The sequence below is a fragment of the Stegostoma tigrinum genome, chromosome 10, assembly GCF_030684315.1.
Source record: "Stegostoma tigrinum isolate sSteTig4 chromosome 10, sSteTig4.hap1, whole genome shotgun sequence".
Lineage (NCBI taxonomy): Eukaryota > Metazoa > Chordata > Chondrichthyes > Orectolobiformes > Stegostomatidae > Stegostoma > Stegostoma tigrinum.
In genome coordinates this window covers 36179878-36204121 of record NC_081363.1, presented here as the reverse complement: position 1 = coordinate 36204121, position 24244 = coordinate 36179878, and the positions used below count along the sequence as shown (strand labels likewise).

General features: G+C 40.9%; 1 protein-coding gene across 2 annotated transcripts in view; it reads right to left on the bottom strand.

The window, feature by feature from the left end:
* LOC125455781 (MAPK/MAK/MRK overlapping kinase-like) overlaps positions 1 to 24244 on the bottom strand; it is a 126023-nt gene that overhangs the window by 82688 nt on the left and 19091 nt on the right. For both annotated transcript variants that reach the window (XR_009446231.1, XM_059649097.1), the window contains exons 4-5: positions 10963 to 11041; positions 8586 to 8634 (exon numbers count right to left, since the gene is read on the bottom strand). Coding sequence is in view for 1 of the 2 variants with exons in the window: in XM_059649097.1 (XP_059505080.1) it covers positions 8586 to 8634; positions 10963 to 11041 (128 nt within the window). In the remaining variant the exon portion in view is untranslated. The remainder of the gene's footprint in view (positions 1 to 8585; positions 8635 to 10962; positions 11042 to 24244) is intronic.

The following is a 24244-nucleotide window of genomic DNA, read 5'->3' as shown; positions in this document are numbered from 1 at the left end:
CGGACAGCCTTCAAACCTGTTCTTGATTTTAGTCTTTTTTAACATTTTATTTCAGTGAAAAGCCCAAATCATTGTGTAGCTCTCAATAATCAATTTGAAAGATAGCTATTCATTTCAGAACAGTAACATACTTTATTCACAATTTCTCAAACATTATTATCCAATTACATTCTGTAGGTAAGCACAAATTCTGGATAAACACCAATCCTTATTGCTCAAGCAACTGCTCATATCTGAGTCTCTAAAGAACACGGACTACTGCTCCCCAATAAACTGTGACCTTAGTCTTGCAGTGAGATCTTGGTCCTCAAGTACTCTTTCCCTCTGTCAACAAAAGGCTGAGTTAGTACTTTGGAGAATGATGAATTTTATTGTCTGTACCTACCTTGCCAAGAGGTGGTTCTAAAGACATGAAAAATTATTTATTATTCTTTCATGGGATGTGGGAATTAATCGGGAAGGCCAGATTTTGTTGTTCATCCCTATTTGCCCTGGAGTGATCAAGCCACTTCTTAAACTGCTGCACACATTGCAGTGTAGGGGTACACCCATAGTACAGAAATTATCTATTTTTTCCAGGATTTCACCCTACTTCTCACATGCTTTAGAGAATGGAACAAAATTGACCCTAAAGAAAACAGAAATTGCTGGAAAGACTCAGCAACTCTGACAGCATCTGTGGCCAGAAAGCAGAATTAATGTTAAGCGGAGGCAATAGCTTTGCAGAACTTCTATGTTCTGACCACAAATGATTCTAAGCTTCCCGTTGCCTGCCACATCAACACACCATGTTCCCTGGCCAATGTCTCTTTCTCTCTCATGCTTGGTGTAGTGCTCCAGTGAAGCTCAACACAAGCTGGACGAACAATATTTCATTTTCAACTTGGGGACCCTGCAGCCTCAGGATTCAATATTGGGTTCAATAATTTTAGAACCTGAGCACAATTTCCCATGTCCTTACCCTTGTCATTACATGGGCTGCTACCACAACCAACCCATTGTGAGCTACTCAAGATCTCCATTTGAAGATCTTGATTCTCCCAGGCTGACATTTACTCATTGATAAGTGTAGAGCTGGATGAACGCAGCAGGCCAAGCAGCATCTCAGGAGCACAAAAGCTGACCCTTCATCAGAAGGGCCTAGGCCTGAAACGTCAGCTTTTGTGCTCCTAAGATGCTGCTTGGCCTGCTGTGTTCATCCAGCTCCACGCTTTGTTATCTTGTATTCTCCAGCATCTGCAGTTCCCATTATCTCTGAAATTTACTCATTCCTTTGTCTGCCCAACCGTTGTTCTCTCTCTCTGGGCACCATCTCCACCTATTGTTTATTCCTCCCACCCAGTCTTCAGCATATATACCAACCTTTTTCTTGCTACAAATTAGTTCTGAAGAAGAGTCACTGGATCTAAAACATGAACTCTGCTTTCTCTCCATACATGATGTCAGACCAGCTGAGTCTTTTTGCAGAAATTTCTACTTTTGTTTCTGATTTCCAGCATGTAAAGTCCTTTGGTTTTTATTATTTAAAATTGACACTAAGTTCAGTATATATGTGAGTGAACACACAAACACCACTACTGAACCCTTACGAAAGAGGTTAAAATGGTTTAATTTTGGACTGAAGGTGACATAGATTTCTCATAAGGTCACCATGCTGGTAGGTAATTTGCGAGCTGAGAGATGAAATATTGTAGCAGGGAAAATGGCGAAGAAGCGATGTGAAAGAAAACTGCTTTGGACTACATTGGCTGGACAACAAGATCAAAATTCTGCTAACCTTCTCCCATCACTGAAAAGATTTCAGTCTCCTGCTGCTAAAAGTGGTGTATCCTTAATTGTTCTGACAGTCTGCAAACATACAGCAAGAGATGGAGGTCACATGACTGCAGCAAACCAGGCAATACACTGTATTTCTCCAAACATCCCCCTTCGTTGATTTTTCCCATAGTATTTAGATTGTTCAGGTTTCCTAATGGTCCTCTGTTATCAGCTGATTCCTAGGTGATGTCACTTTTCCAGGCTTTCCATATTGTTGCAGGGGTAACTGTTGTGCTCATCTGGTTTGGTTACTAACCATAATCCTCTAGGATTGATGGTCATTCTATATGATAAGCAGATGGTGAGCACACTTTGACCCACTGCCTGCAGTGAAGACAGCTTTTCACAGAAAAATCTCTTTGGCTGCGATGATGTATCTGGTCCTTGTTCTGATGAATAATCACGGGATTCAAAATACTAATTCTGCTTTCTTCCCAAAGATGCTACCAGACCCGCTGAGCTTCTGCAGAAATTTCTGTTTTTGTACCTGGTCCTTTATGTTCACTGCTTATGACCAAGGTGACAACTGCTAATTCTACAGATAGCTTAAGTTTCTTCTTCCAGAAAGTGCATGGGAGAGTTCTGTGATCAACAGCCTGAAGGAACAAAGAACAAAGAAACCTACAGCACAGGAACAGGCCCTTCGGCCCTCCAAGCCTACGCCGATCAAGGTCCTCTGTCTAACCTGTCATCTATTTTCTAACGGTCTGTGTCCATTTGCTCCCTGCCCATCCATGTACCTGTCCAAATATATCTTAAAATACGCTAACGTGTCTGCGTCTGCCACCTCCGCTGGCAATGCGTTCCAGGTGCCCACCACCCTCTGTGTAAAGAACTTTCCACGCATATCTCCCTTAAACTTTCCTCCTCTCACTTTGAACTCATGACCTCTAGTAATTGAGTCCCCTACTCTGGGAAAAAGCTTTTTGCTATCCACCCTGTCTATACCCCTCATGATTTTGTAGACCTCAATCAGGTCCCCCCTCAATCTCCGTCTTTCTAATGAAAATAATCCTAATCTATTCAAACTCTCTTCATAGCTAGCACCCTCCATACCAGGCAACATCCTGGTGAACCTCCTCTGCACCCTCTCCAAAACATCCACATCCTTTTGGTAATGTGACGACCAGAACTGTATACAGTACTCCAAATGTGGCCAAACCAAAGTCCTATACAACTGCGATAATAAAATGTGAGGCTGGATGAACACAGCAGGCCAAGCAGCATCTCAGGAGCACAAAAGCTGACGTTTCGGGCCTAGACCCTTCATCAGAGAGGGGGATGGGGGGAGGGAACTGGAATAAATAGGGAGAGAGGGGGAGGCGGACCGAAGACGGAGAGTAAAGAAGATAGGTGGAGAGAGTGTAGGTGGGGAGGTAGGGAGGGGATAGGTCAGTCCAGGGAAGACGGACAGGTCAAGGAGGTGGGATGAGGTTAGTAGGTAGCTGGGGGTGCGGCTTGGGGTGGGAGGAAGGGATGGGTGAGAGGAAGAACTGGTTAGGGAGGCAGAGACAGGTTGGACTGGTTTTGGGATGCAGTGGGTGGGGGGGGGGAAGAGCTGGGCTGGTTGTGTGGTGCAGTGGGGGGAGGGGATGAACTGGGCTGGTTTAGGGATGTAGTAGGGGAAGGGGAGATTTTGAAACTGGTGAAGTCCACATTGATACCATATGGCTGCAGGGTTCCCAGGCGGAATATGAGTTGCTGTTCCTGCAACCTTCGGGTGGCATCATTGTGGCAGTGCAGGAGGCCCATGATGGACATGTCATCAAGAGAATGGGAGGGGGAGTGGAAATGGTTTGCGACTGGGAGGTGCAGTTGTTTGTTGCGAACTGAGCGGAGGTGTTCTGCAAAGCGGTCCCCAAGCCTCCGCTTGGTTTCCCCAATGTAGAGGAAGCCGCACCGGGTACAGTGGATGCAGTATACCACATTGGCAGATGTGCAGGTGAACCTCTGCTTAATGTGGAATGTCATCTTGGGGCCTGGGATGGGGGTGAGGGAGGAGGTGTGGGGGCAAGTGTAGCATTTCCTGCGGTTGCAGGGGAAGGTGCCGGGTGTGGTGGGGTTGGAGGGCAGTGTGGAGCGAACAAGGGAGTCACGGAGAGAGTGGTCTCTCCGGAAAGCAGACAGGGGAGGGGGTGGAAAAATGTCTTGGGTGGTGGGGTCGGATTGTAAATGGCGGAAGTGTCGGAGGATAATGCGTTGTATCCGGAGGTTGGTAGGGTGGTGTGTGAGAACGAGGGGAATCCTCTTGGGGCGGTTGTGGCGGGGGCGGGGTGTGAGGGATGTGTCGCGGGAAATGCGGGAGACGCGGTCAAGGGCGTTCTCGATCACCGTGGGGGGAAAGTTGCGGTCCTTAAAGAACTTGGACATCTGGGATGTCCCATTATCTCTGATCCTATACAACTGCAACATGACCTGCCAACTCTTGTTCTCAATACCCCGCCCAATGAAGGAAAGCATGCCATATGCCTTCTTGACCACACTATTGACCTGCGTTGTCACCTTCAGGGAACAATGAACCTGAACACCCAGATCTCTCTGTTCATCAATTTTCCCTAGGACTTTTGGTAACATCATCTCAATCTGACATCCAGAGGATCAGCAAATCCTTTTATGCTCGACTGTATGAAGCAAAGTCAACAGGCAGCATGGTCTCCCAGTTGTTCTTGACTTCTCTAATGGAGATCTTAGATAACAGCACATGGGAGAAGCTAACTAGCTGTTATTCTCTGGATGAGTTGACCAAAACCCCAGAGTCCTCAGAAAAGAATAAAACTCTGGAAGCAACGGTTTACCAGCCAAGTGGTGTACTTGGGCAAGACAAACATGGCAAGGGAATACAAGATAGATAGTAAGACCCTGGCAAGCACTGAGGATCAGAGAAACCTTGGTGTACATGTCCACCGTTCTCTTAAGGTAGCAGGAGAAGTACATTAAGTGGTGAAGAAAGCATATGGGATATAGGACCTCGTGATTTTACAAAATTCTATAAGGTCACCCCTCAGCTTCTGACGCTCTAGGGAGAATATCCCCAGCTGGTTCAGCCTCTCCCTATAGCCCAAGCCTTCCAACCCTGGCAACATCCTTGTAAATCTTTTCCGAATCCTTTCAAGTTTCACAACATATTTCCTATAGCAGGGAGACCAGAATCAAACCCAGTACACCAAATGTGGCATCACCAATGTCCTGTACAGCCACAACAAGACCTCCCAACTCCAATACTCAATGCACTGACCAATAAAGGCAAGCGTACCAAACACCTCCTTCATTATCCTGTCCAGCTGCGGCTCCATTTTCAAGGAACTATAAACCTGTGCTCCAAAATCTCTTTGTTCAGCAACACGCCCCAGCACTTAATAATAAAGTGTACAAGTCCTGCCCTGATTTGCTTTCCTAAAATGCAGCACCTCACATTTATCTAAATTAAACTTCATCTGCCACTCCTCGATCCACTGGCCCATCCGATTAAGGTCCTGTTGTACTCAGAGGTAACCTTCTTTGCTGTCCACTACACCACCAATTTTGGTGTCATCTGCAAACTTACTAACCGTATCTCCTATGTTCACATCTAAATTATTTATGAGTGACGAAAAGCAGTGGACGCAGCACCTGTTCTGACAGTGAGACGAAGGGAACTACAGACATGTCCACACCATACACGGTATTGATTTTTGCCAGATCAATTACCATCTTATCCAATTTACCATCTCAATCTAATTGGCCTCTAAACAGTCAAGGTAATAGAAGCAATGCCACAGGAAAATTAACAACTCAGGACACTAAGGTGCCAGCAAGTGGCTCTTTTCTGTCAGTGTCTCATTACCACTCTCTCCACATCCTACAGCTATAGCATGTATATTTTCTGGTCAAACCTAAAGTCCACCAGAACAAGCACCTGTGAAGATGTCCTTGGTCCTGACCACCAAAAAACACATTACCTGGTTCAACAAAATTATCGAGAGATACCTAATTGAGTGCATGTGCAAAGTTTTCCTTGACTGGAAATTTTACCATGACTCCAGAGAAAAGCAGCAGACTTACGGGTATCTGAAAGCAATGCTACAGCTTAAAACCCACAACATAAAGAACAAATGGTGGGTAAAAAGAGTACAGGAGATCCAACAACTTACAGACACCAACAACAAACACTGTTTCTTCAATACAATTGAGATGATCTATTGTTAATGTCGATATTTTAATATTTAGGGTTAATGTTTTGCGTCTGGTGACCCTTCCTCAGAACTGATTTTTTTTCTTCACAGATGATGCCAGGCCTGCTGAGCTTTTACAGTAACTAATGTTTTTGTTCCTGATTTACAGCATCTGCAGTTCTTTCCGTTTTCCTGTTACTTGGCTGAAGCAGCGCTAAAAATTCCAAACAAGAGAGCAGCCAGCATTAGGTGCATTCCATATAGAACGCTTCACTGCATAAGGTAGAGCAACCCCTGTTATTTTGTAGTCAATAATTCCAAAGTCTAACACCCAGAACACCTATATTAGAAAACACAAACCTACAGAACTATATGTCAGAAATAATTAACATCAAGTGTGCCATGCCAACACTCAATAACAGCTGGAAGACCCAGCATTCTGTGAAACGAGGACATTGAATAACTTATAGACATTCTTAACAGAATGAAAAGAACATACTTATGCATTATCTTTCCTCATGATAGATCAAACTTATCAACTGCTAATAATTTTACTTTGAGGCACATAACTGGCAATATTACATATGCAAACATAAAACAAATTTCTGACCAGCACAGTCACATATACACATTCACATGGCTAGCAGATGGATGAAAAAGGAATTTTTTTTATTCATTCACTGGATAAGGGCATCACTGGCCAGGCAGCTTTTACTGCCCATCCCTAATTGCCCAGAGGACAGTTGAGAGTCAACCACATTGTTGTGGGTCTGGAGTCACATGTAGGCCAGACCAGGTAAGGATGGCAGTTTTCTTCCCTAAAAGGACATTAGTTTACCAGATGGGTTTTTTCAACAATTGACAATGGATTCATGGTCATCATTAGATTCTTAGCTCCAGATATTTTACTGTATTCAAATTCCACCATCTGCCATGGTGGGACTCAAACCCGGGTCCCTAGAACACGATCTGGGTCTCCGGATTAATAGTCCAGCAATAAATTGAACTCAAGTTACAGAAAAAAGGGTGATTCATGTAATTCTATCCACAAAATACTCCAAAGTTAAAAACAAACAGGAAATATATAGCAGCATTTATATTTATGGTGTCACTATGGTGACAATGAGAAAAAGGTTATAGGAGTTTGCATAGTTGAACAGCCTAGAGAAAAATCTGTAATTAATCCATTATGAATCTCTACTGTTCAGCGCATGACTTTCCAGTTGGAGACTCTACATTATGTTGCAAAGACGAACACCTGCATCAGGGACATCTGTCATTGTGAAAAATTGGGAAAATCCTATCATCTGCTGTGGAGAGACTGAAAAATCATATGATATTCTGGGGAACTCTTCCTTATGCCAATGATACATTTGGACTGGGCCATTATGCCAGCCCCAACATGCATCCTGAAGTTTCAAAGCTAGCTTGTAATTCTTGCACTGTCAAATTCCAATGTACTTTTTAGCAACCATCCACATTCACTATTCACTATGCCCATTCACTATTCCCCATCTACCAATTTAGATAAGGCATATACCACATTGTCATGGACCTAAAGTCTCAAGATGTAATTTACCAACACATATTTCAATAATGTTTCATAGCTACTTCAATTTTATACAAATCCAACTTAGTCAATTCTTTTCTTTATATTCTGCAAGCCATGAATTTTTGCAAAGCTACAATGCTGCTTCTTGTACTTGTGAAAGTGACATCTCATGTTTGTAACAAGCAATTCTAACTCACATTTGTTACACTCAAAGAGTAATTTCCCTCTACTCTGCTTTAATCTCAGAAGTTCATGTTTACTAATTCAATTTGACCCTTTCTATTTCTCAGTCAAGAGCCTATGTACATCCTCCCGGTAACACAGTTAGGAATGATAAATCACGTAATGGAGGGCATAGCAAGACTGTGCCTGTGGCCAGTGGTGAGGCAACCATTAAGACAGAAAATACTTACCCGACCTTGTCCTCAACAATCTATGTCGCAGATTGGTCTGCTCATGACACTATCTTTAGGAGTGACCATCATACAGCTATAGTGGTTCAATTCTTCAATTGAGGATTCCTCCAGCCTGAAGCATGGTACTGCCAGCATGTTAAATGGGACAGACTTTGAACAGATTTAGTAACTCAAACAAAAACAAATTGCTGGAGAAACTCTGCAGGACTGACAGCATCCGTGGAGTGAAAGAGATTTAACTCTTTGAGGCTGGTGACCCTTTTTCAGAGCAGATTGGTCTGAGAAAAGATCAATGGCTCATTTAACATCACCTTCAAGCCTACAAACCAAAATGGAAGAGCAAGGGCAATGGGGCACACGGCAATAACACCATCCGCAAATTTCCTTCAAAGTCATACACCATCCGGCTTAGAACAAGATTGCAGTCCTTCATTGTCATTGAGTCAAAATTCTGGAACACCATTCCCAAAGCATTATGGGTGTTCCTACAATACATGGACTGTAGCGGTTCAAGAAGGTGGCTCACCAAATGGGAGAAACATATGGTGGTGTGGACAAAAATGCTCTCATCCCATGAAAGGATTTACAAATAAATCCCATTACTCTATACTACTGAGTGTTGAGCCACATTTTTAAAAAAAATCTTACCTTAATTAAAATGTTTTCTGGCTTTACATCTCGGTGAAAAATCCCATTTCTGTGATGAATAAAAGCTTAGGTAAACTAATGAGTTGATCTATGATTTTCATGTATAATTTTCTCATCAATTTCATCACTGTATTGTTGGTATAGCAATGAACTGTGATCAACAGATACTTTTTTCTATGTGCACGTACATCCTGAATAGATTGTTGGCACTATAATGCATCAAAGCAGTCCTTAAATTTAGATACTTATTCAACCTTTTCAGAGAGGATATTACATTCCTCTGGAACAGGGCGACTTTAACCCTGACTGTGTGGTCCAGAGGTCGGGATGCTACCACAATGCCAAAAGAAGCATTCAGTCCTTAAAAATTAAACATCTGAAGCTAATTACTTAGTACTTAGCAAATAAAGACAAGTCATGCAGTACAGTCAAGGCAGTTTGGCACTTTTCTGCACTGAAAAAAACTAATACCTATCTATACTAATGTTACTTCCCAGCACTCGGCTCATAACCTTGAATGTTATGACATTTCAAGTGCTCATACAAGTGCTTTTTATTGGCTGTGAGGTATCCTGCTTCTAATATGCACCTAAGCAGTGTATTACAGATTGTCTGCACCCTCAGGGTGAAAAAACATTTCCCTTCTTCCCCTCTAAACTTCCTGGCATTCACCTTAAAATTATGCCCTCTTGAACTAAGGGATCTGCTTTCCCATCCAATCTATCCACGCCCCTCACAATTTTATATACCTCAATTAAGTTCCCTTCAGGCTCATTGATTTAAAAGAAAAACAGCCTGAGCCTATACAACCCTTTTCTGTACCTAAAACACTCTACCCAGGTAATATCATAGTAATTTTCTTTTGCACCCCCATAGAGTAAATTTGTCCTTCTTATTGTGTGGCAGCCAGATCTCTACAGCATACTCCAGCAGTGGCCTAACAAATGTTTGGTTCAGGTCCAATATAACAGATTTTCTCAGATAATCTATGCCATGAACCGATAAAGGTCCCACATGCCTTCTTAATCACCCTTCATTACTTTGAGATGCCTAGTGTCTTGCCATTCATTTAGTACTCCTTTGTCTCGTTACTTCTTCCAAAGTCATCACCTCACACTTTTCAGGATTAAATTCCATCTGCCACTGATCTGCCTACTGGCCTCCAGTCACACCATGTGAACAGCCTTCAACCACAACCCTGTCTACTCCTACCACTAAGCCAATTTGTCTGACCAATCTCCTGCACATCCACCCTCATCCCTTCCCTTCGCTCCCACAACACCAAAAGGGTTCCTTGTCTTCCCAACCAGCATCCACATCCAGAAGATTATCAGCCACCATTTCTGCCACCTCCACCAAGATACCACTACCAGACACATATTCCCCTCCCAGCCCTTATCCGCCTTCCACAGGGACCGCTCCCTCTAGGACGCCCTGGTCCACTCTTCCTTCAGTCCCAAAACCCACAGCATCTTCCCTGCTGAAGGTGTAACACCAGCCCATTTACCTCCTCCATCCCCAGTTTCAAGGGCCCAAACATGCCTTCCGGGTGAAGCAGCAGTTTACCTGCACTTCGCACAATCTAGTCTACTGCATTCGCTGCTCACAACGTGGTCTCCTCTACATTGGAGAAATGAAATGTAGATTGGGTGACCACTTTGCGGAACATCTACGTTTTGCCCTCAAAAAAAAGAGACCCTGAGCTTCCACTTACCTGCCACTTTAACACACCACCACCCTGTTCCCTGGCCAACATCTTTGCCTCAGGCTTGCTGCAGTGTTCCAGCAAAGCTCAGCTCAAGCTGAAAGAACAGCACCTAATTTTCTGCTTAGGGACCCTGCAGCCATCGGCACTCAATACTGAGTTCTATAATTTTGGGACGTGAACTCTCCCATGTCATAGTCCCCTAGCCCACACACCAGGCCTTGTTATCATATAGCCTGCCACTACACACTACCTATTATTAGTCACTAACAGCTCCCATTAACAGTTATTCATCCTCCTTGCTAGACTGTTATCAACTCTTTCCACTGTCCAACTGTTCTTCTCTTTCTTTGGGCTCTATCCCCACCTATCGTTTACTCCTTACCCGCTCCCCTAGCTACCATCAGTTCTCAGGAAGGTTCACTGGACCCAAAACTTTAACTGATTTTGATTCATAGATGCTGCCAGACCTGCTGAGCTTTTCCAGCAACTTCTGTTTTTGTTTCTGATTTAAAGCACCCATACCACTTTTGGTTTTTGTTTAGATCCAATTTGCCAAGTTACCCTGGATCCCATGCGTGTACACCTTCTTTATCAGTTTATTACTTAGCTTAACATTATTGGCTGGAAAGTATTTATGATACCTATTTTCATTGCATATACTTTCCTTACCTGTGCATGTAATCAAGGGACTTACATAGTTGATACATGTAACTCTTTATTTTACCTTCAGGCAATGGGTTCCTCCGACCTGTAAACAAAAACTGAACTGGACATCTTTATAAAGTCAACTGTGCTATTAACAATACTTTCACCTGCTGTCTTTTAAGCAGTCTGTTAGCCAAAAGCATTCCCATGGAAAGTAAAACCACAAACAGATAGAATGGGATGGTTTCTTTTTCACAATCATTTTCAACTATTTCATTAGGTTGCTCAATTTTAAAACTAAAGCATGGAGTCATTAAAGGAAGTGATTTTAAGTTTTGAGTTTCTAAGTGTTATATTGTCTTTTCTTTTATATTTCACAAGCGCAGGCATTACAATAGCCATTTCATATTGAGACTTATTGAAGTATAGAATAATAGCTGAGACCATGACTAGAAATGCGCTACAAATTTAATTATCCGGAAACCCACAATCTGTATGGTTATTTAACAGTGTAAATTTCAAAACAAATAGATTAGTAGAAACATAGGAGTTGGGAACAGCCATTCACTCCGAGCCTGCTCCGCTACTCAACATGATCATGGCTGATCATTGTGCTTAAAGCCCTGATCCTGTCCTCCCCCAGTATCCCTTCAGCCACAAGAGCTATATCGACCTTATTCTTTAAAACACAAATGTTTTGTCCTCAGCCATTTTTTTGTGGCAGTAAATTCTACAGGTTCAGCACTCTGACTGAAAAAAATTCTCCTCATCCAGTCTTAAAGGGTTTACCCCCTTACCCTCAATCACAATGCCTGGCTGTGGACCTCCCCACCATCAGGAACATTTTTCTCACATCTAACGTATCTAGTTCTTTTGGAATTTTATAGTTTTCTATGAGATCCCCTTTCATTCGTCTATACTCCAGTGAATACAATCTTAACTCACTCAATCTCTCCTCATACATCAGTTCTGCCATCCCAAGAATCAATGTGGTGAACTTTCGCTGCACTCCCTCTACAACAAGAACATCCTTCCTTAGACCAAATGACCAAAACTGCACATAATATTCCAGGTGTGGCTTCACCAATGCCCTGTGTAGTACAAATTCAGAGTGCCAATATTTTTATCCCTTATTCACCTTTACTGTTTCATTCAGATCTATTTATATTGAAACCTACGCTGAATTTAGATAATATTATGTCTTTTCTTTTACTTCAATATATAAAAAGGTCTGGTGACATAGAAACACATCAGCCCTGGTGTCCTCCTGGGGCACAAATCCAGCAGAAACATAATGATATGAAATCGTTGTCTGACTGAAAATGAGATAATGCTCTCAATTTCTAGGCTCAATGCAAATTGCATAGCACAAGCAGGTACCAAGCACAGTAGATACTGACTGGAATTTTGTTTCTCTCACATGGAACCCAACTGCTTTTTGCAGTAAATATTTTAAGATTCCTGGGTTTTACAAGGCCACATAGCAAACAAACATAGTTGTCACTGCTTTATAACTTCATATTTTTATAGAATTTAAATAAAGACGAGAGTACTTGATGACAGTTTGAAGAACTTAAAATCAGATTACTTATGCCCTGAGGAAAAGGAGAGGTTATCAAAAGTGCTGGAGATTGGGCCAGCTGAAGCTTTTTTTTTAAAAACAGAATAGTTTGCCTCTCCTTCAATTATACCACTAATTAATGGCCAATAAAGTAAATCAGGAAACCCTAGTGTTATTTGAATATGATGGCTGCGCTCCTACAGACTGTTGAGACAGATTTTCCTACTGTAAATTTTACAAGTTCCAGCCAAAACAACTATTGGAATAAAATACAAACAGAACAGATTTAAAGTAACTGCACAAGCCAAAATGCATTGATATCAAAATCCTATAAAATGAACAGAATTTCAGTAATATATATTCTGAAATAAACATAATTCTCACCCCTACCCAAAAATGAATCAACCACAATGTACCCTCTTAGTCTTTTCCGAAACCTGATTTGTCTAAATGCATAGGTCCTTTAAATTGTTTTGTGAAATATTTGGAAAAGTTGAAAATCTCAGGACAAAAAGGACATTATATAACTTGTGCATATGCAGCATTTTTTAAAGAGTAAAAAGTAACTTCACAGATAATCAATTACTTGTGAGGTGCCATCAATACTCCAAGCTGAAATCTGAATTTCTCTAACACTCTTCAAGTGTTTGGCAATTTGATATGTCCCTTAGGATCAGAGTCACACAAATAAGTGCGATTCCAACCTCACCATAGCTCCCAATAATGCATTAGCAGGTTCCTTAACAATGTCAATTAGTCTAGTTTCTAAAGATTTCTGTTAAAAATAAAACAAGCAGCATAATTATACAGGGAAATCTAATTTTGCTAACAGAAACTCCACATTCAACTCAGCAAATCCAGATCTGTCAATATTCGCAAAATCATCCTTTAATCCTTATCAAATTGTTGATCTGAACACATACCCCTCAACCAAAAACATTTTGAATTGTTCTTCCCTCACCTCTGAAGCTTCCCAACCCTCTTCCTGACTCTCCCATGCAGCTCCTGGTATACAAGCAGTATAATAAAGGCACTTACCCTCTATCTAACTTTTGTCCATGAATACAAGACCCTCTAATGACCATGGGAATACTGTGAGAGTTGCAAAATTTGCATTTTTTTTATACAGACCCTAATCGAAAAGACAAACTAAGAAATGAAACATTTTCAATTTCTATGTAAACCAAGATTGCAATGGGAAATCAAAACTTATGGGGAAAAAAAAGTAGCTGAAACTGGTTCAAACTAGTGGATGAATCAGAAAAATGTTTAGATTGCACATACAGTAAGTAATCAATAAAGCCAATACAATGTTATGGTTTAATACATGGGGAACTGAATGCAAAAATAGAGAGGTTATGACCATAAGACAGGAACAATGAAACAGGAACAGGAGTAGTGTCAGAAGAGTACAGAAGTTGACATTTTGGGTTGGGAATTTTTTTCTTAGAAGGGTCCCGACCCGAACCATCAACTTTTCTTCTCCTCTGATGTTGCCTGCCGTGCTGTGTTCCCCAGCTCCACACTGTGTTGCCTCTGACTCCAGCATATGCAGCTCTTGCTATCTCTCATAACAGGAGTAGGCCACTTCGTCTGCTCCGCCATTCAACAGAATCATTGTCAATCCAATATTCTGCACATTCCGTTTCCTGCATTTTCCCGCAACCCTCGATTCCCCAGCTGATTCCCTAAGCCTTAACTACAAACAAGGACACTGCCCCTACAGCTGTCTATGGCAAGGAGTTCAAAATACACTCAACCCTCGGAAAAAAGCAATTCCTCTTCATCTAAATCTTTAAATCGGTACCCCTTTATTGTGCAACTGTACCTTCTGCTCAGAGACTTTCCCACGACAGAAACATGTTCTCAGCATTTACCCTGTCAAGCCCCTTAAGAATCATATGTGCTTCAATGAGATCATCTCACTCTTCTAAACTTCAACGAGTACAGTACCAATCTCTTTAGCTTTTACTCATAAGACGATCCTTCCTTATCAGGGATCATTCTAGTGAGCCTTCTGTGAACTGCCTTCAATGAAATATCTTTCCTTAAATAAGGGGACCAAAACTGCTCACAGTACTCCAGATGTGGTCTCACTAGCACCTAATATAGTTGCTGCATGACTTCCCTACTCTTATACTCCAACCGTCTTGAAATAAGGGAGTTGAAATGCCCATCAGCCATGATTTAAATGGCGGAGTGGACTTGCTGGGCCGAATGGCCTTACTTCCACTGCTATGTCTTATGGTCTAACATTCCATTACTTGATTACCTGCTGGATTTCTGCATTTCATATACAAGTACCCCCAAGTCCCTTTGTGTTGTAGCTTTGTGCAGTTTTTCTCTATTTATATAATAGTCTTGTCATCCCTTCCAAAATGAACAACTTCACATTCTCCTACATTATACTTCATTTGCCAACCTTTTGTCCATTTATTTATTCTATCAATTTCTCTCTGTAAATTGTTTGTACCCATCTTGCAACTGCCTTTCCACCTAATTTTGTGGTGTCTACAAATTTGGCTACAGTACCATTCACTTCCCTCCTTTCAGTCATTAATGCATATTTTAAACAGTCCCAGCGCTGATCCTGTAGAAAGCTACGGGTCACGGGTAACCAATCGGAAAAAAGAATCCCACAAACAAAAACAGGAATTGCTAGCAAAACTCAGCAGGTTTGGCAGCATCTGTGGGGAGAAAGCAGAGTCAATGTTTTGAATCTGGTGACTCTTCATTAGAACTCCTTATTCCCACTTGCTGTTTCCTGCCATTAGCCAATTCTCTATCCATGCTAATGTGGTACCTCCAACATAGTGGCTGCTTATCTTCTACTTAACCTTTTGAGAGGTACTTTGTCAAAAGCCTTCTGGAAGTCTAAATACAACATATCTATTGGTTTCCTCCTATCCACTCTGGTCAAGACTTCCTTGAAAAACTCAAATAAATTAGTCAAACATGATTTCTCTTTCATAGAATCACTCCCCTTGCGTAACCCTGCATTTCCCATGATTAATCCACATAATCTATACATCCTTGTGAGACGAACATTACTTAAACATCAATCCATCCCTGGTCACTATGGGCAATTTAGCATTGCCAATTCACCTAGACTGCTCATCTCTGAACTGTGGGAGGAAACTGGAGCACCGAGAGAAAACCCACATAGACATAGGGAGAATGTGCAAACTCCGCACCAACAGTTGTCCAAGTTTAGAACTGAACCTAGGTCTCTGGCAGTTAACCACTGAGCTACTGTGCCGCCATAAAAGCATGTCAACTCTGCTTGATTAGACTACAATTTTCCAAATATACTGCTATTGATTCCATACTTCCCCGACAACAAATATTAGGCTAATCAGCCTATAATTATCTGTTTTTTTGCTCTTTCTCTTTTTGAATAGAGGTTTACATTAGCAATTTTCCAAACCTCTGTTGCTTCTCCACAATCCAACTGTTTTTGAAAAGGTACAACTAATGCATCCACTAAGAATGGAGTTTTTTTTAGTATCCTTGGATGCAAGCTATCAGAATCAGGGGACTTATCTGCTTTAAGCCCCCATTAATTTATCTAGCACTACTTCTCCAATGGTGATGGCACTTAATTCTTCCCTCGTATTTTTTAGTATTAATTGAATGTTGGAAGTACCTTCCACCATAAAGACTGGTGCAAAGTATCTATTTAACTCCTTTGCTATTTCTTTGTTCCCCAAAGCCATCTCCCCAGAATCATTCTCTAAGGGGTCCATTTTCACTTTGATCTCTCTGATTTTTATTCAATCTCTGTTATATAGGACAGCGAAATATACAATACATGTATACAGTACCATGTATAGTACTGGTCTTCATACTTACAGAAGGATGTTAATGCACTGGAAGCAGTTTGGAGAAGATTCAAAGGACTAATACCTGGAATGAGTGGATTATCTCATGAGGAAAGCCTAGATAGGTTAGCCTGTATAATGAATGTAGAAAAGTCACAAGTGACTTCACTGAAACATACAAGATCCTGAGGGGACTTGACTGGGAGAATCTCTCAGGGGAGAATCTAGAACTAGAAGTCACAGTTTAAAAATAAAGCACCATCCATGTAAGAGAGATGAAAAATTTTTTTTAAATCTCAGAAGGTTCAGTCTTTGGATTCCTCTTCCTCGAAAAACAGGATGCAAAATCTTTAAATACAGATGTAGATAGTTTCTTGATTACTTAGGAGATGAAAGATTTGTAAAAGTGCAGGAAGGTAGAGGTTAAAATCAGATCAGCCATGATCTTGTTGAATGGGGGAGCAAACCCGAAGGGCCATGTAGCTTACTCTTGTTCCTTGTTCTTGTGAAAGCATATAACGGAACACGAGTCAGAAGGTCTAGGCCCGAAACATCAGCCTTCCTACTCCTCTGATGCTGCTTGGCCTGCTGTGTTCATCCAGCTCTACACCTTGCTATCTCAGAGCTCAGTTGGATAACAATGAACCCAGTAAAGCATTACAGACAGATCAAAGAAGAAGGAGACAAGATCCAGAGGGGGATTGGACAAATGTATAGTTGCTGTAGCTCTTTCCATTACTTAAAGGTAAGATTAGTGGATCTATGCAATTCCAGAGCATTGTAAGCATAACCTGAAGAACTTCTGCAGGCATGTTTCATTTCTGGTGTAGACAGTGCCCATCAAACCATGGGTGGCTGACGTCAGTTAGTAATTAGACTAAGGCATAGAAGCTGAAACTGTTCATGAGGATAGTAATTTTGAACACAATGATTTTTGCTGGGTACATTCTTGAACTAATTCATAGCTTACAATCAACCCAACTTACCTGTTAATTCACATTTAATGTTATAATGGCGGCACAGTGGCTCAGTGGTTAGCACTACTGCCTCACAGCACCAGGGACCTGGGTTCGATTCCAGCCTCAGGTGACTGTCTGTGTGGAGTTTGCACATTCTCCCTGTGTCTGTGTGGGTTTCCTCTGGGTGCTCCGGTTTCCTCCCACAGTCCAAAGGTGTGCAGGCTTGGTGGATAGTTCATGCTAAATTGCCCATAGTGTATAGATTAGGTGGGTTATAAGGGGATGGGTCTGGGTGGGATGCTCCAAGGGTTGGTGTGGACTTGTTGGGCCAAACGGCCTGTTTCCACACGGTAGGGATTCTATAATTTGTGTAGATTCTGGATTTTAAGACTACAGGTAGTAACCTAAGAGCATGGCGTGTCTGCTTTATTTGATTCTGTGTAGTAAATACTGATTTTAAATGTTGGAATCCAACCACTTCATTCATTCTTTCATTCTAGCTTGCATAATGTTACATCATTCAAAGTATTTACGTAAAGTGTTCTAGTGTTTAATTACATTTTTGCAAGCTAAACACAGAATATATTGCTTCATCTTAATAAATGACCATATTAAGTGCAAGTAAAATGAAAAAAAAATTATCCTCATTATGTGCTTAAATTAGTTAAACACTAATTTCAGGAATAACGAGAAAATTTTCAATATCTGTTCCACGGTAACTTCCCAATGGTCTAAGACCCATATGCATATGAAATAATAGACTTCAAGCCAAATTACTAAAAGTGTTCTGTATGTTTGTTATTTCCTCTACTGTCTGCTGAATAGTTCAAACTCAGAATCATAGAGTTGTTATGGTGCTGAAGGGGACCACTCAGCCCATCATGTGTGATGTCTGATATTTCAACTTAGTGCTAATCTCCTTTCTTCCCTCATAACCTTGCACGTCAGATGATTATTTATTTAGAAACAATGCAGTCGTGAGCGTCTCAACGTAACCTGCCTCCAAACTTCCAGAGAACCGCAGACTCTAACTGTGTGAAAATATTTTATAGATAGTGTAGAGAGGTGTTTCAAAATAATGGAAAGACTTTTCTTAATTAAATTTATTTCAAAGCTTTTAGAAAGACTTGACTTTTTAGGGATTAGATTATCAGAGATCATCTTACATTCTTTCTCAAAACACTTCAAAATTGTTAGCTGAGAACTAGAAGGTACAAAGTGTGCAGCTGGACGAACACAGCAGGCCAAGCAGCATCTTAGGAGCACAAAAAGGTCTAGGCCCGAAACGTCAGCTTTTGTGCTCCTGAGATGCTGCTTGGCCTGCTGTGTTCATCCAGCTCCACACTTTGTTATCTCGGATTCTCCAACATCTGCAGTTCCCATTATCTCTGATACAATTTTAACCCCTTATAGTTCTCAATCTGTTTACAACAATTTCTCCCAAATCTGTTCAGTCCAGACCCCTCATTATTTTGAAAATTTCTGTGAAATTTCCTCTTAGCCATCTCCTCTCTAAAGGAAACAGCACCAACTTCACCAGTCTTTCCTTGCAATTGAAATGTCTCATCCCCAGAGTCGCTTTTAAAAGTCTCTGCTGCACTCTCTCCAAAGCATTCACATCCTTTCTATAGGGTGGCATCCAGAACTGTACACAATACTCCAGCTGAGATCTAACCATTGTTACAGTTTATCCTCCTTCTCTTATACTCAATACCCGTCTAAATGAAGTTTAGAAAATGGCATAATTTGTTAACAGTTCTCCCTACCTGTTCTGCCACCTTTAATGACTTACGCAATCACCTTTTGCACACCCTCTAGAATAGTGTCCTTTATTTTACATTGTCTCTCCATGTGCCCTATGCCAAAAGTTTATGACCTCACAGTTCTACAGTCCTCGGCACTGAATTTTATCTGCCACCTATGGGCACACTCTACCAATGTCTTTGAGGTTCTACGCTGCCTTCCTCACAATTCACCATTCTCCCAAGACTTGAGCTGTCCTCAAAACTTTGAAATTGTCCCTTGCCACACCAGGACATTGATCTTTTATTAATATATATATATATTTAAAGAAACAAGCCGTATAATCTTATCCCCGAGGAAACCACATTTTTTAAACAACTTGAAATAATTTAAAATTATAGAATCATAGAATGTGGAAACAGGCCCTTTGCCCCAACAAGTCCACACCAACCCTCAGAGCTTGGTCTGCTGTGTTTATCAAGCTCCACACCTAGTTATCTGGGAGAAATGTGTCTGATATGGTGGAACATTGACATCAGCACTAGGGAAAGAGGGAGCGGTCTGTGAGTTGTCAGTTGCATAGATCAAATTTTGCCAAAAAAAAATCAAACTTCAAAGAAGATAGAAGTGTCAGTTTCTGAGATTGATCTACAAGAAAATGAAAGGAAGGGACAATGTTTGAACACTATTGTACACAGTAATCCTACAAGAATAGGGAAAATTGATAATAGGTCAAACTTAAAGGCTTGTATCTGAATGCTGTAGCATTTGCAATAAAATTAACAATGTCAATACAGACAAAAAGGTATTTTTTGGTAGTGATTACAGAGATGTGGTTATAGCGAATCCAGGACTGGCAGTCAAAAATACAAACTTTTTGGAAGGGCAACTAAAGGAAAACAGAGGTTATGTAGTTTTGCAAAGGAGTTTTCTGTACTGTAGTGCAAAATGATTTATTAATGGAGATCAAGATGTATAATCAAAGGGTATCAAAAATGCAGGAAAGAAAGAAAAGATTAATTATGAAAGAATACTAGTGTAAAATATAAAAATGGATAACAGTACAAAAAATGGCCAAAGTGACTGTTTCATTGATAGAGAATGATATACAGAACACAGAGATGGCAGAGACACTAAATCAATATTTTGACTCTATTTTCATGACAGAGAACACTGAAATCATCCCAATAGTAACAGGTGATGCTAAGATTATTGAAAAGTAGGAACATAAAGCAATCACCAACAGAAAACAGAGTCAGGATATATAGCTCTTTTTCAGATTGGCAAGTCCTCAGGCACCAATTATTTACAATCTACATTAATTACTTGGATGCAGGGATATAATGTACAATAGCCAAATATGCAGATGACACCAAAATACAGGATAACAAAAGGGTTCCGTTCTTGAGTATGTTCGTAAGTCAATTTGACCACAAGACGGAACACAATACACTACAGTATAAAATATCTGCAAGGACAAGCAGATATTTGCATGTCGGATAATTAAAATTAAGCGTATGATGGGATCTTGTTCATTAGTCAGGAACACCCTGCAGGTTTCTTATGAAGAGTGATTGTGCTGTTTAGGCCTATACTTTCTAGAGTTTAGAAAGATCTAATTAGGTGTGTAAGATGCTAAACAGGACTAAAAAAAAGTACAGATGTTTTCCCTCGAGAGGTTGTCAGAATGGAAATACAGCAGCACACTTGAGGGAACCCTGAACAGAATCTCTTCTCATCCTCTCTGCATACTCATGCCTGTACAGTTTGCAAGAACCTCCTAACTGTTGGACAATTGCAGGGACTAAGTCTCCTCAATTTTAACCCCCAGGACCTCAACTGCCTCACCTGCAGTCACACCCTACTATTCCTGATCACGGACTAGTTTTGAAGACTTAATCTGAGGGGAATGATTGCCCTCTGTCGCAATGTTTCCAGTAACTTTTCCCTTTCCTGATGTAGAGCAATGTCTGTTACTCAGACTCCAGATCCTCAACTGTGATTCAAAGATTTTCAAGCTGCAAAGATTTACTACAGAGGTCTTGACTCTGGATCACATTGGTGTCCAGCAACTTGCACGTATTGCATCTGCATTGCAGCACCTGTCTTGCCATCACAAACACATTTGATTCAACTTAGAAATTAATTTTTCTCAATTCCCTGTACTGATATTGCTTTTATAATGCACAAAAAAAAATCACCGGTATCAATCTAATACTTCAGTTACTTTGAAGAAAACACTGGAGACCGAAACACAAATTGGCCTCTTAGCTTTAGTCATAGAGATGTATAGCATGGAAACAGACCCTTCAATCCAACTTGTCCATGTCGACCAAATATCCTAAATTAATGTAGTCCTATTTGCATTTGGCCTATATCCCTCTAAACCCTTCCTAGTCATAGACCCATCCAGATGTCTTAATATTGTAATTGTACGCCCTCCACCACTTTGTCTGGCAGTTAATTCCATACACGCATCACTGTCTTATTGAAAAAAATAAATCACCCCTCAAGTCCCTTTTAAACCTTTCCCTCCTCACCTTAAACCTAGGCCCTCTAGTTTTGGACTCTCATATTCTGGGGAAAAAGACCAACTTTGAAGGCTAAAAATAATCATAAATCCTGCTCACTAGTAAGCTTCTTTCCCTCACTTGTCTAACTGTAGCTTGTGACATCAGTCAGAAGGTAGGCTTCTCGAAATGGTTATCCATATCCACTTGGGATCTTGCCCTGGAGAATTTACTTTGTGCAGTAAACCCTAATTAAAGCACCTGTTCCCCACTTTGCACCAAAATTCTACTTTAAACCAAAATTTCCAACAGCATAGTCAGTGGCTCACTCAAAGCTTTGTCGTGGCTGCAGTTTCACACTGACAGTACTTCTTACTAAACATGCAGTAAATGAGGTCCTGGGGACTAATTAACTTTCAGCCCAATCAACTTCTCCAGTACAACCTTCGTGCAATTTCCTTCAGCTTCTCATTCTCCTTAGTCCCTCGGATCTCTAATTCTGAGAGATTTCTTATACTTTTTCTTATATGGTAAAACAGATGCAAATTCCCTATTAAATTCTCTTGTTTGTTTTTAAGAGGACCCTCAGTTGTCTTAGACAAATGTATAGCTAAATCCTACAGTTCTATTTACCCACTTGCAGAAGCTTTTATTATGTTTGCTGTTCTAGATTGCACTTGTGTTCTATTGTCCATTTCCTCATCAGTCTCTTGCCCCTCCTCCTCCTGTATTTGTAAACTTGCCAATCCTCACATTTATTACTACTTTTGGTCACTTTATAAGCATTTTCATTTAGCCTTTATAACTGTCAATTTTAAGCAATTCGTGATCAGTTACCTAGTAGGCAGTTGACTTTGTCAGCAATTTTCTGAGTTTTCTTTAAGAAGCAACAGCTCAGAAATGACATTGTTAACTGGAAGAAAGTATACAGCCATGACAGTTTGGTATCAAAGGCCTAAAGAACGGTAACACCCAAAAATGTTGACTGTTCTTTTCCTCTCGATGCTGCCTGGCCTGCGATGTTCTTCCAGCCTCCGGTTGTCTGCTGTGGATTCCAGCATCTGCAGGTTATTTTTCTCTATGCAATTTGGTATCAATCAACTAATCTCAAGGGCAACAGGTCTTTGGCATGGAATGTATTGGTCTTGTTAACGTTCATCATCCTGCTTTCTACCTGAAGAACTCTGCTGGAGAACTCTTCACTGAGTCTTCCTCTTATTTCTGGTCCAGAACTGCTGCTAAAGTTCTGCTTGATGAGAACTCTCCAAAATGCACTCCCCTCTGCCCCTGAACAATTAATGAAATATTTCTCCAGGGCAGGTTATTTTCTGTCAATCAATTGTCCAAACCCTTTGGCCAATTGTCATGGGACAATTACTCATCATGTTGATGACCGCTGTCTCCTTGTCCACCATTATCTGAGGGTTTGGTTACCATTCCCACTCCTTTGTGTTCTATTTGAAAAGAGTGTGCACCAGTTCAATAGGTATTATCGTTTTTGTAATTCTTCTGTTTGTTTTTAATATGCAGAACTTTGGAAAGTTAAGTACTGCTGTAATAGCTGTTAAATGAAATTTCATGCTATACAATAAATACTAGGAAAATTGTGTTTTTAAGAGACCCCCAACATCTAGTACATCCCTTAACCTCCTTTGACAGTCTGGTTTGACTTTTTTGCACTTTGATGCAAAAGCAACTAAGCTATGCAAAGGGCGAAGTCACCGTATGCCTGCTGAACCATAAGAGAGCTGTCACATTAGATAGGCAACAGATGATGATTTAACCTTCGGGTAACCACTCCTAATGTGAAGGGAGAAGTTGAGGAGAATCCTTCATAATTTCAGCCAGTGCAGGAATTTAACCCATGCTATTAGTGTTTCACTACATTGTAAATCAGCCTCCACAATCTTTGGGGACTCCTTAGAGTTCAATAATTTTAGGAACAAAAACAAGGGTTGCTGGAAAAGCTCAGCAAGTCTGGCAGCACCTGTGAAGAAAAAAAAATCAGAGTTAAATGTTTCAGGTCCAGTGACCCTTCATCAGAACCCAATAATTTTAGGGCCGAAGCACTTCTCCTATGTCCTTACCCCAAACCACACACACCAGGCCTGGTTATCACATGCAGCTACCACAATCTCATTGTCAGCTACTAGTGGTCTCAATTAACAACAATTGATTCCCCCCAGGCTGACCTTTTGCCTGTTCCTTTGTCTGTCCAACTGTTGTTCTCTGTCCTTTCGCTACATCTTCACTTATCGTCTACTCCTTGCTACACCTCCCTGCCAACTTTATCTTCATCCCATAAACAAACACTTAACTAGCTACTATCGGTTCTGAAGAAGGATCATGTTAACTTGTTTTCTCTCCACAGATGCTGTCAGACCTGATTTTCCCAGCAATTTCTGTTTGAGTTCCATAGTTTTAGTGCTCAGCTGGCTAACCCAATCTACATGCAGATTGATGTTACATATGCTACAAGCTTCTCTCATTTCTTAATTTATACCTTGTCCTACACTACCACTACTACTTTTTCACTCACTCAACATACAGATTATGTTCAAGTACCACGGAAGTGAATATGTGACGAACAGCACCAGAACTGTTAAAGGAAAACTTGAGGAGATGTAGTGAAAGGCTTCCACAGTAGTCTAAACCTCTGAACCACATTTTCTGAAGATCAGTTTCTTGCTCAAATCAGCCCAATAGCTGGTT